At 41.6% G+C, this 12,693-nt stretch overlaps 1 protein-coding gene across 1 annotated transcript in view; it reads right to left on the bottom strand.

The window, feature by feature from the left end:
- Positions 1-1,122: 1,122 nt before the first annotated feature.
- Positions 1,123-12,693, bottom strand: part of OTOA (otoancorin) — a 37,663-nt gene continuing 26,092 nt past the window's right edge. The window contains exons 22-27 of the mRNA XM_087942346.1: positions 12,550-12,692; positions 11,565-11,701; positions 10,409-10,506; positions 6,078-6,270; positions 2,972-3,062; positions 1,123-2,039 (exon numbers count right to left, since the gene is read on the bottom strand). Coding sequence (XP_087798472.1) covers positions 2,995-3,062; positions 6,078-6,270; positions 10,409-10,506; positions 11,565-11,701; positions 12,550-12,692 — 639 coding nt within the window. The 3' untranslated portion in view covers positions 1,123-2,039; positions 2,972-2,994. The remainder of the gene's footprint in view (positions 2,040-2,971; positions 3,063-6,077; positions 6,271-10,408; positions 10,507-11,564; positions 11,702-12,549; position 12,693) is intronic.

The following is a 12,693-nucleotide window of genomic DNA, read 5'->3' as shown; positions in this document are numbered from 1 at the left end:
CTGAGGTTTTCGCAGGTATTTGTATGTGGATCTTTGGTTATTCGGTTTTCTCCCGTGTAAAATTGGAAGTATCTAGTGACGCTTTCGATGAAATCTCATTCATCTTCAGGCTTGTGTCTTCGGCTTTGTGCTTCTCGGAGTAAGAGAAGCACATAGTCGAAGACACAAGCCTGAAGATGATGAATGAGATTTCATCGAAACGTCGCTTAGATACTTCCAATTTTACGGGAAAAACCCGAATAACCAAAGATACACACACATCGTGTGTGTCTATCATCTATCTACTTACCTATCTTCCATCATCTATATCTATTTATATCATTTATCATCTATCTATCTCTACTTATCTCTGTATCTATCTCTATATCCATCTCTATATATCTTTATCATCTCTACCTATAATTTATCTCTGCTTATCTCTATGTATCTAATCTATCATCTATCTATCAACCGTGTCTGTCTACTATCTATCCATCCAAAGATACATCTATATCTATCTGTATATATCTTATCTCAATCTGTCTGTCTATCATCTACCTACCTACCTACCTACCAGTGGAACCGCTTGCTTTCGCTTGCTTTCGGAAGTTGTGGGAGGCTTTCTTCCATTTGTCCGAAATGGTATAGTCTCTCCTGCTTGGGTGGTGGGGTTGGACTAGATGACCTATGAGGTCCTTTCCAACTCTGCTAATCTATTCTTCATCCCTGTGCAAAATTTTTAAAAAAAAAACTGCCCTGAATGGATGAGGCAGCCCAGAGCGAGCTCCCTGCAAGGGCACAGAGAGGATGGATGGAGTCATCGTTCTCTAGCGTTTCTCAAAATTGGCCACTTTTACACCGGGGCGACTTCAACTCCCAGAATTCCCCCAAACAGTCAATTTAGTGGCTGACCATGAATTGGTTAGATTCTTGTGTATTGGCACTGGCAATAAATCAGCTTAACTGGAATTTATGTCTTGTGGTCCTGATTCTTCACCCCTGACCCACATGCCAGAATTATTAGAACTTGTCTTCATTGATGTAGACCGATGTTTGTTAAACTTCTTTCCCTAAAGACACCTACCCACTTTTTATCAATCATGCAGGATCCCAACAGAGCTTTCATTTGTATCGGTTATATTTATTGATATTTAGCATATTAAAAAGTAAGCTGGACACATTTGCCAAATATTTACAGGCAGCCCTCGACTTATGAATGCAACTGGGACCAGAATTTCTGTTGCTAAGTGAATCACCGAAGCTAAGTGGAATCATGTCATTGTTAAGTGAATCTAGGTTGCCCCATTGACTTTGGTTGTTGGAACCCAATGGCGAAGGTCGCAAATGATCCTGGGATGCTTGCAACCATCATACATACATGCCAGTTTGCCAAGCACCCAAATTTTGGACGCTGCCACTGAGTCTGAGGATTATAAGTCACTTTTTTTCAATGCCATTGTAACTTCAAACAGTCGCTAAATGAATGGTTGTACCTCGAGCACTGTTGCCTTGAAGAAAGTTAAAATAACAATATTAAATCCATTAGATAGATGCTAACATAAATAACATATTTTTCAAGAAAGAAAACCCTTTAACAAATATAATGAGAAGAGGGGCATTGCTTTAAATTCTTCCTTTCTGGGGCTTAGTTCTGCTAAAGGCCTGCCCTTGCCTTCTTCTAAGTCATCACTCTGAATTCTCTGTAGTCCTAAATTCTGCCAATAGTCTAGACAGGAAGTATCCCGATTCTAAAACTTGATATGTATACATTTGAATCAAAAGTTACATTCCTGTACTGAGCAGATTTAAACAAGTAATGGTTGCATAGTTGTCTTCTAAGTTCATCTAAAATCTATTGATATTCTTTTAGGAAAGTTTTTCGGTGCTTCAACAGACTTTGCTGCCTCCGTGAAGATAAGATGCTTGCAAATATTGAATGAATTCTTGGAACTGACCGACTCCCCAAGTTGGGGGGAAAAAAAGGCATTATTTTAATTCTTCAAACATCAACAGGTTTTTCCAAAGATCATTCCTCCAACTTTGCAATGTCAGCTGGAAACCTTTGGGATGAAAAAAAAAATGGTAAGAATAATGTGGAAGAAATAAATATAGGTAATCCTTGACTTGCAACTACAACTGGCATAAAATTTCCATGGCTAAGTAAGGAGGTTGTTAAGCAAGTTGCACCCAATCTTGTGACCATTTTTGCCACAGTTGTTAAAATGCTCTTTGCCTGTCCTTGAATCTGAAGAAAACCTTGTTGAATTCTGCCGTTCCACCGCTGTATTCCTAGTGCATATATCATTACATCATCAAATGGATCAATGCAATAAAGGTAAGTTCAAAGAACATTGTTTTCAGGGGTTACCAATATCATACATACGCAATAATTACAATGTGTGAATTATAATAACAAGAACAAGGAGGAGGAGGAGGAGAGGAGGAGGAAGAAGGGAGAAGAAGAAGAAGAAGAAGAAGAAGAAGAAGAAGAAGAAGAAGAAGAAGAAGAAGAAGAAGAAGAAGAAGAAGAAGAAGAGAATCTATTAAGAATAGTATAGTATAGTATAGTATAGTATAGTATAGTATAGTATAGTATAGTATAGTATAGTATAGTATAGTATAGTATAGTATAGTATAGTATAGTATAGTATAGTATAGTATAGTATAGTATAATAGAATAGAATAGAATAATAGAATAGAATAGAATAGAATAGAACAGAACAGAACAGAACAGAACAGAATAGAATAGAATAGAATAGAATAGAATAGAACAGAACAGAACAGAATAGAAGTAGTAGTTGTTGAAACTTGGTTGATACCTGATGCTGGCAGCAACCCATATCAACCATCAGTGCCAGTCAATGATATTTGCGATACATTTTTAAGTGTTCAGTTGACTGAGTTTCATGTTTAATGAATAAAAGATGATGATGATGATGATGATGACGATGATATAATGATAACAACAACAACAATAATAATAAAGGCTTACAGTAAACTTCAAAAGTGGTCAGTTCAGGAGACCAGATGTAGGACTGAAGCAGCAGACATCCAAATGTTTAACCTGTACAGTAAGGAAGCACCTGAAAAGGAAATTGAGGGGAGGGGGTGAAGAGAAGATCCAAATAATTAGTAGTTTGGTCTAGTTGTTAAAGCACCTGGGTAGAAACCAGGAAACTGAGTTCTAGTCCTGCCTTAGCCATGAAAGCCAGCTGGGTGACTTTGGGCTTGTCTCTTTCTACTCAACCCAACTTACCTCACAAGGTTGTTGTTTTAGTTTAGTTTAGTATGTCCAATCACACTTGGCCAATAAAGAATTCTATTCTATTTCTATTCTATTCTATTCTATTCTATTCTATTCTACTCTACTCTACTCTACTCTACTCTACTCTACTCTCTCTACTTCTACTCTACTCTACTCTACTCTACCCTTATTGTACCCTAGGACTATCATTAAGTGTTTGTACCTTATGATTCTTGACTCTTGACAAATGTAACTTTTCTTTTATGTCTACTGAGAGCATTTGCACCAAGACAAATTCCTTGTGTGTCCAATCACACTTGGCCAATAAAGAATTCTATTCTATTCTATTCTATTCTATTCTATTCTATTCTATTCTATTCTATTCTATTCTATTCTATTCTATTCTATTCTTATTGTACTCTAGGACTATCATTAAGCATTATACCTGATGATTCTTGACTCTTGACGAATGTATCTTTTCTTTTATGTACACTGAGAGCATTTGCACTAAGACAAATTCTTTGTATGTCCAATCACACTTGGCCAATAAAGAAATCTATTCTATTCTATTCTATTCTATTCTATTCTTCTATTCTATTCTATTCTATTCTATTCTATTCTATTCTATTCTATTCTATTCTATTCTATTCTACTCTACTCTACTACTCTACTCTACTCTACTCTACTGCCCTAGGACTATCATTAAGTGTTGTACCTTATGATTCTTGACTCTTGACTAATGAATCTTTTCTTTTTATGTACACTGAGAGCATTCGCACCAAGACAAATTCCTTGTGTGTCCAATCACACTTGGCCAATAAACTATTCCATTCTATTCTATTCTATTCTATTCTATTCTATTCTACTCTACTTACTCTACTCTATTCTATGCTATGCTATTATGCTATGCTATGCTACTCTACTCTACTCTACTCTACTCTACTCTACTCTACTCTACTCTACTCTATTCTGGAGGCAAGTTGTTCCACTGTTCTCCCTGTCAGAAAACTTCTCCTGAGTTGCAAGTTGCTTTTCTCCTTGATGGCTTCTTCTCCTGCCTTCAGGTGCTTTGGAGAATAGCTTGACCCTCTCTTCTTCTTTGTGGGAGCCCCTGAGATCATGGAAGAGTTAAGATATTGGAACAACCAGGGGCTTGTCATAATGTCTTCACCTCATCATTTCTGTTGGACCTCCCAACTGGCAGCATGACTGTCAACAGCTGCCCAGCCTTTCAAGCCCAGTGGATTTCCAACCTGATCCTCTGTAAAAAACGAACCTGTTCTCCTCATTAAAAACAGATAAGGGGGGGGGCTCCCCTTGATGAATTCAAGCTGTACAAGAGGTGAACCCAGACAACATCGCCTGGACAGGTAAAATAAAAAGGTCAGCTGCTCGCCAAATAGCAGGAAGCGGCTGTCCTTCTCAGTGGGAATTGGTGGCGGGAGCAAAGCCAGCTCGCCGACTCATCGAAGCTGAAGAGGATTTAATGAAGTGGTGTGTCACCTCGCAGCTGTTTTTGCTGTGTGAAAAACCCCGAGGGAGAACTTAAGAGGCAGCACCTGAGAGCTCCCACAACGGCAAGGTTGCAGGAGGAAGCAACCAGCGACCTGAGGGAAATTGATCGATTCCCAGTTGGGCCAACCTATTAAATGTTGTAGCCATGCCACACACATCTCTACCAGGCACAAACTGGGCACTTTTTGAAGGCTGGCATGACCAACCTTAGCTTAGACCAGGGGTCCCCAAACTTGGCAACTTTAAGACTTGTGGACTTCAACTCCCAGAATTCTCCAGCCATGCTATGCTGGTTATCCTGTCTAAGGCTCTCCCTCCTGTCTCCAAGGCCATTCTCACAGACCATTATTCAAGGTTTCCCTTGCTCTAGGACAGGGGTCTTCAAACTTGGCAAGTTTAAGACTTGCGGACTTCAACTCCCAGAATTCCTGATCTAAAATGACTGGAGGAGGAATTTTGGGAGTTGAAGTCCACAAGTCTTAAACTTGCCAAGTTTGGAGGCCTCTGGGTTTAGGCAATGTTCTTCTCAATGGTCATTGCCTCTCAAAACCAATGTCAACTCTTAAACCACTAGCAGTTGTGGATAACTGATGCTTCACTGGGAGTCCTAGACGTACAATCATCATCTTCGTTTAACGACCCCATAATCCCTTGCAGGGTGAAGTCTGGGCAACTGAATGGAGCTAACAGAGTGTTTACTGGCCGGATGCCCTTCCTGTTGTCAATACGGAGTTTTCTGCAGCAGATATATTCTCACTGTGCCCAGAGAGAGAAATATCTGCCTCTACCTAGGATCGAACTTACAGCCTCCTAATTGTGAAGCGAGAGCTCCACCTCAATATAGAAATGGAATTTGTGATACAAAACAATACAAATGTTTATTTAAAAACCTCACGGATTTATGATAAGAAGTATACTGACGATCCGATCCAAGGGTGCTTTTGAAGCAGTGGTGATATTCTACTGGTCTGGCCCGGTTCATGCGAACCGGTAGTAAAAAATGTTACCGTTTGGCTGAACTGATAGTAAAAAAACAGCTACCTGTTCGGCCCAGTGGGTATTTCTTTTTTCTTTTTTCCTTCCCAACGATCAGCTGTTCCGATGATGATCAGCTGTGCTGGGATCCCCCTCACTGTCTTACCGCTTCGCCCAGGAGGCTTTCCCGAGGCCCAGAAGGCAAAGAAAAAAGATGGAGCACAGGGGGGTTGGCTGCCAAAAAAGAAGCCACACCCACCCAGTCACATAGCCACGCCCACCTGGCCATGCCCACCTAGCCACTCCCACAGAACCGGTAGTAAAAATAGTTGCATTCCACCCGTTTTGAACAAAGAAAACTCACCGTTCGAAAAAGGTCCAGGTGTTGGGTGGATTGTACTTTCATTCAAGGATACTTCTCGGATTCTCCTCCTTCCCCCATCCAAAGCCAGTCGGAGACTCTCAAGTTGCTTTTCACTCAGATGTTGCCGCTGCGAATCCGTGGTCCTGGCTGCATTTTCGGGACCAAGGTTTGCAAGCTGTTCTGGAGACAGTTCCTGCAATAATAAATACAGGTAGTATTTAACTTACAACCACAAAGGACCCCCCAAATTTCTGCTGCTAAATGAGGACAGTGGTTTAGTGAGATTTGGCCCCCACCCATTTTACGACCTTTCCTGCCACGGTTATTAAATGAATCGCTGCTGTTGTTAAGTTAGCAACCCGGTTGTTAAGTGAATCTGGCTGCCCCATTGACTTGGCTTGTCAGACAGTGACCCCCAGGGGCACTGCAAAGGTCATGAAGACGAGTCAGCTGCCAAGCGTCCAAGTTTTGACCACGTGACCAAGGGAACGCTGCAACGGTCATAAGTATAAGAAATAAGAAAATTCAAAAATAAAATGTAGGTGAAAAGAATAGTACATTATAGCATTAAGAAGACAGTTGCTCTATAGACATTTGCTACCTTGATGTAATCTTGCTGTCGATATATTTTCTAATGCATTTACTCATTGTTAAACATGTACCTGCAATCGATTACATTCTCCTGTAAGTTTAATCTTGGCACATTGTGATTTTAAGTTATAACCTGACTTTTACTTTGCATAGGTGAATATGTTAGAGATACATATAATCATTATGTTGTTCTAAGATGGCTAAAGAGAATGTATTTAACAGTGTGGTGTTAGAAAATAGATATTTATTTGTCCTCAGATTGTTAGAAAGAGACCCTACTGAAGAGACATTCCTTAATGCCAAGTAAGATAAGAAAAAGCCATGTTGGCAAAATATGTGATGGGTGGTGTTGAAGGAGATGATGTGGTCTCCATAAGGTGTTTTGGATTAGCTGGTGTTTAGTCACTGGGTTGATGTAGGAGGGGGGCATGGGGGCGTCAGGATAGAAAAACTATAAAATGTAATGTTCTGAAATCTCAAGGTGTGGTTTTTGGCTCAAACCTGATGTTGAGATAAGCTAAGATCCTACTGCTCTTTGCAAACAGCCTTTTTCCCTTTTGTATGCTTTGATTTAAGCTCACAAATAAAATCTGTGTGTTTTCACCGATCCAAGTTCTTGTTATCAGGAGTCATTTCTGACAGAAGTGTACAAAACGGTCCTGATTGTGACTTTTGGAATCAGAGTGCCTCATTGGTGCAAATCTGAAATGTTGATGGGGACATAGGATTGGTCGCTTCCACTTCTGTTTAAATCGCACCGATTGTGAATTTCAGAACCAGGTGTGCAAAGCTGGAAAGTTTGCATGACATAAGATTGCTTGCTTTTGCTTCCAGTTAAATTACAGCCGTGAAGAGTCCACATTTTAGCACCAAGAAGTCCTCAATATTTTCCCCTGCTTACATAACAACACCTTCTGCAGGAATGCTGAAAACCTGCTAGAACTTAGCAAAAAGAGTAAAAAGAGATTTCAGGCAAGAAAGCCAAAACTTGGTGGAATTTGATTCCTTGGTCTGGTGAGATTTCATTCCTTTTTTTTTTTTTTTTAAGTCACTTTAAGACTTGAGGCAGGTATTTAGGGAGCTGTTTCTCCCATCACAATATTTTCTGTTCAGAACAGCAGCTGCGTGCAGAGAAGAGCAACAAAGATGATTAAAGCCTGGAGACTAAAAACATATGAAGAATGGTTGCAGGAATTGGGTTTGTCTAGTGCAGTGGTAGTTAATGCTTTTTGAGCTCTTGTGCCAAAAATTGTGTGTGCGCTCGCATGTCCGTGCTCACATGCCAGCACCCAGAAGGCAATGCGTGCGCTCCCTGCACATGCACACACGATCCCCCCACACCACCCCCTTATCTGCACTGAAAAACAGGCCCATTTCATCACTTCTGGTATTTCCGGAAATACCGGAAGTGACTAAACGGGCCCATTTTTCGGCCTTCAAAGACTGCAGAGGCTTCCCTCGAAAAAGGCCTCAAATGGGCCGAAAATCAGCTAGCTTCCTTCCTTCCTTCTTTCCTTCCCTTCCTTCCTAAGCAATAGCAGACTTATATACCGCTTTCCAGCCTTCTCTAAGCGTTTTACAGAGTCAGCCTATTGTCCCCCAACAATCTGGATCCCTATTTGACCCACCATATGCAGTGAGGTAAGTTTGGCTGGGGCTCGCATGCCCACACAAATGGCTCTGCGTGCCACCCTGTGCTTCGCCATCACAGGTCTAGTGAGCCTAAGGAAAAGAAGGACTAGGGGTGAGATGATTGTTGTGAACTAAAGAAATGTAATTAATAAAGCTTCATTTGCCTAGCAGGATCGTAATCCTGCACGTCCTATTGGCCCATATAATGGCAAGTTATGATTGGTTCATTCCGAGCAATCTGACTGGCTGTTGGCGGGCCGCGCCAAGATTCAAACGCTATAACACTATCCATTGGTTATCCGGATAGCAGCTTATGCTATAAAAGAGTGACTGCTAGCCGGGGGTTTTTTGTCTCTGTTATGCTTGTGAATAAAGAGCTGAAGTTCATGGTTGACAGTCTGGTCTCCGTTCATTAAACCCATGCCTCAAACTTAACAATGATAGCAGTGTTCCAAGATTTGAGGGGCTGCCACAAAGAAGAGGGGGGGTCAAGCTATTCTCCAAAGCACCCAGAAAGCAGGACAAGAAGCAACTGATGGAAACCAAGCAAGGAGAGAAGCAACCAAGAACTAAGGAGGAATTTCTTGATAGTCAGAACAATTAATCAGTGGAACAACTTGCCTCCAGAAGTTGTGAATGCTCCAACACTGGAAGTTTTTTTTAAATATGTTGGATAACCATTTGTCTGAAGTGGTGTAGGGTCTCCTGCTTGGGCAGGGGGTTGGACTAGAAGACCTCCAAGGTCCCTTCCAACTCTGTTAGTCTGTTAATTTATAAGCTTCCAAATGCATCTACTTTCATTCCTGCAGGCAAATGGTGACTTTAGAGTTTTCCATGGTGACACCAGTCAGACGATAATAGAGAATAAAAGTACCTGAGTGTTGATTTTCCCCTCAATTCCAGTGCAGAATATTCTACCAAACATAGTCATATGATTATGCCTACTTTGGAAGCCAAACCCTATGATTAGAACTGCGCAGTCATTATCTTTCCTCGTATTGTAGAACAATGACAGTAAATGTGAACAAGTGACATTTAACAAAAATGCCAAAGAGTTTCTCTAGTTTTGTGTTGGATGTGTCTCTCTCTCTTTTTTTTTTTCAGAAGGCATTTGTCTCCCAAGGCAGCAAGCAATTATGAGATATAAATTCACCCCTCTCTTGTTCCCCTTTTGGTTCAGGTTTGAACAGCTGCAAAAGTTCGCTCTTAGATGATGAAGTGGTGGAAGGAACCTGACAGAGAAAGAAAGAGAGAAGGAGAAAGAGAGAAGGAGGGAGGGAGCAAGGAAGGAAAGAAGGAAGCCTGATTTTGAAGATGGATGGAAGGAAGGAAGGAAGCCTGATTTTGAAAAGGAAGGAAGGAAGGATTTGAAGGAAGGAAGGAAGACTGATTTTGAAAAAGGAGGGAGGAAGGAAGAGGGAGGGAAAGGAGGGAGGAAGGAAGAAGACTGAAGGAAGGAAGGAAGGAAGGAAGGAAGGAAGGAAGGAAGGAAGGAAGGAAGACTGATTTTGAAAAGGGAGGGGGGAAGGAAGGAAAGAAGGAAGGAAGACTGATTTTGAAAGGAAGGAAGGATTTTGAGAAGGAGGTAAGACTAATTTTGAAAAGGAAGGAAGGAATTGTGAAGGAAGGAAGATTGATATTGAAAAGGGAGGGAGGGAGGGAGGGAGGGAGGGAGGGAGGGAGGGAGGAAGGAAGGAAGGAAGGAAGGAAGGAAGGAAGGAAGGAAGAAAGAAAGAAAAAAAGAAAAGGAAAGAAGGAAGGAAAAAAGGAAGGAAGGAAAGGAAGGAAGGAAGGAAGAAAGAAGAAAGAAAGAAGGAAGAAGGAGAGATAGTAAGTTTTAGGTGCCTGGATGAGTCCCTGCAGTTTTTTGTCAAAACCTTTTTGCCATTGACTTCTTCCCAGGGCTGAGAGTGACTGGCCCAAAGTCGCCCAACAGCCTTTCATGCCTAAGACAGGACTAGAATTCACAGGCCCCTGGTGTCCAGTCCAGTGCCTTAAACCCCCTACACCAAATTGAGTATCTTAAACATGTAACCACCCCTCCTCATTTTTTCCCCCAAATAAAGATGGAGAAGCCAGCAAACCCAACGAAAAGCTTCCTGACTTACTTTAAAGATTTCGCTGGGGATGGATGCAATGGCCGCAGGCTGGAAATAAGCCATCAATTCGTGATCGAGGGCTCTCAATTCCTTCTTGTTGAAGCCAGCTAGCAAGAGAAGAGAAAAGAGAAGTGATCAGGACACAATTTCACGCCGTTCCGGTTAAGACGGAATTTGGAGCCTTGGAAGAAGCACCAGCCCTTAGTGGATCAACATTTGATTCTAAAATCAGGATTTCAAGCCCCTCTGGGAAATCAGATCAGAGCTTGCAATTAAATGGAGGTTTGATGGGAACCAAGTTTAGCAGAAGTGCAGGCTTAATTAGTGCAATTTTCATTTTTTTTGGCTGTTTTGCTTTTAATAAGTGGAGGGCTCCAAAGAGTCCCCTTCTCTATTTTCTCTTACTTCTTCTGCGGCACAGAAGGCGAATCAGATCAGAATAGAATTAACAGAGTTGGAAGGGACCTCAGAGGTCTTCTAGTCCAGCCCCCCTGCCCAAGCAGGACACCCTGTACCATTCCAGACAGGTGGCTGTCCAACCTCTTCTTAAAACCTCCAGGGATGGAGCCCCCTGTAGGAAGTTAGCACCCACCCCTCTCCTAGAAAAATTGAAACATCCTAGGAAATATTTAAAAGGCAGAATATTTCCCGTAAAAAGAGTAGAAACCCAGAAGCAGAAACTCACCCCCCCCCCACCTTTGCGAATGGGCCATTACTCTGGCCTGGGGCAGCCTATTCTACATAACAAAGATCTTCTCCAGGTAGAGCTAAGGCCCAAAGCCAGAAAGGCTCAACCAAGCCTGGGACTCAGGACAGCCTACAGAGTTGCCCCTGCATGGCCTCATGGGAGTCTGACAACCGATCGAAATACAAGCTCAAATTTGAATCCCAACAAAGGGTATAAAACCCAGGCACTTTTAGCATCTCAGTCCTCCCTTCCTTCTTTTCCTTCATCTTGAAGCATGTGATCATCCTTTTCACTTTGGAGCTCCAAGCCATGTGATCCTGTCCACCATTAAACCATCTTTCCAAACAGCCTCCATGTTTCCAGTGTCTTTTTCCCCACTTGGAACTGAACCCAGAAAGATATTTCTTCCAACACCCCACAACGTCTGAAGGATTGTGGGGCAAATCATGGCTTGGAGTGGTGAACTAATTTCCTTACCCGCGATAATCCCAATTTCTTGCAGAATTGCAGGGCTCCACTTCATGGGACTCCCAAATACAGATTCGACTTTCTTTTTAAATTCTTGCAGAGTGCTCGAGCTACATGGCAAAGAACCCAGTCTTGCTAAAACCACACTACGGAGAAAGCAAAAGAACACCTTATATCACAACCAGCCTTTTGACATCCGGTTGCCAATGTTTTGTAGGGAGAAGAAAGAAAAGAAGGAAAAATGGAAAGAAGGATGGATGGATGGAGGGAGGGAGGGAGGAAAGAAGAAAAGGAGGGAGTTAGGGAGGAAAGAAGGAAGGAAAAAAGGAGGAAGGAAAAAGGAAGAAAGGGAGAGGGGGAAGGAGGAAGGGAGGGAAGGAAGGAATAAAAGAAGAAAGAAAAAGAAGAAAAAGAAAGAAAGAAGGGGGAGGGAGGGAGGGAAGGAAGAGAAGGAGAGAAACAAAAGAAAGGGAAAAAGAAAGAAAAAGAAAAAAGAAATGAAAGAAGAAAGGAAGGAAGGAAGAAGGAGGGAAGGAAGGAAGGAAGGAAGGAAAGGAAAGGAAAGGAAAGAAAGAAAGAAAGGAAAGGAAAGGAAAGGAAAGGAAAGGAAAGAAAGAAAGAAAGAAAGAAAGAAAGAAAGAAAGAAAGAAAGAAAGAAAGAAAGAAAGAAAGAAAGAAAGAAAGAAAGAAAGAAAGAAAGAAAGTAAGTAAGTCGTAATGATACAAGAGCTAGGAAGTTTTTGGCCCTTCAGCTGTTAGAGACAATACAAGAATTAAATAATCAGAGTCCTGATTGGTGAAGGCAGCAATTTTTCATATTCTGCAGCTTGGCTGCAATGATATTTTGGTTGCTTTGCAAGGCTGAGAAATGGGTCTAAAATATATCTAAGGAAAACAGACCGTTCTCTTTAAAAAAAACCACACAATTATCCCCCTTGGACAATCACGTACTTTTTAGAAGCATTTCATGGAGGAGAGAAGAAGAGAGGGGTACCTGAATTCGGTGGCATTGATGGATGCAATCTCCGTAGAGTTTAGGGTGCAAAGACTGGCATCAAGAGCTACCAGATCAAAACTTTTGAGACTGGCTAAATCTTGTCCCGAATCATCCAGAAAACCTTGTAAAATGGATTTGGCC

Source organism: Notechis scutatus, chromosome 12 (genome assembly GCF_049901735.1).
Source record: "Notechis scutatus isolate UNSWTSFEM ecotype Mainland chromosome 12, rNotScu1.2, whole genome shotgun sequence".
Classification (NCBI taxonomy): domain Eukaryota; kingdom Metazoa; phylum Chordata; class Lepidosauria; order Squamata; family Elapidae; genus Notechis; species Notechis scutatus.
Note: the sequence above shows the minus strand (reverse complement) of the source record. Positions and strands in the feature narration are given on the sequence as shown.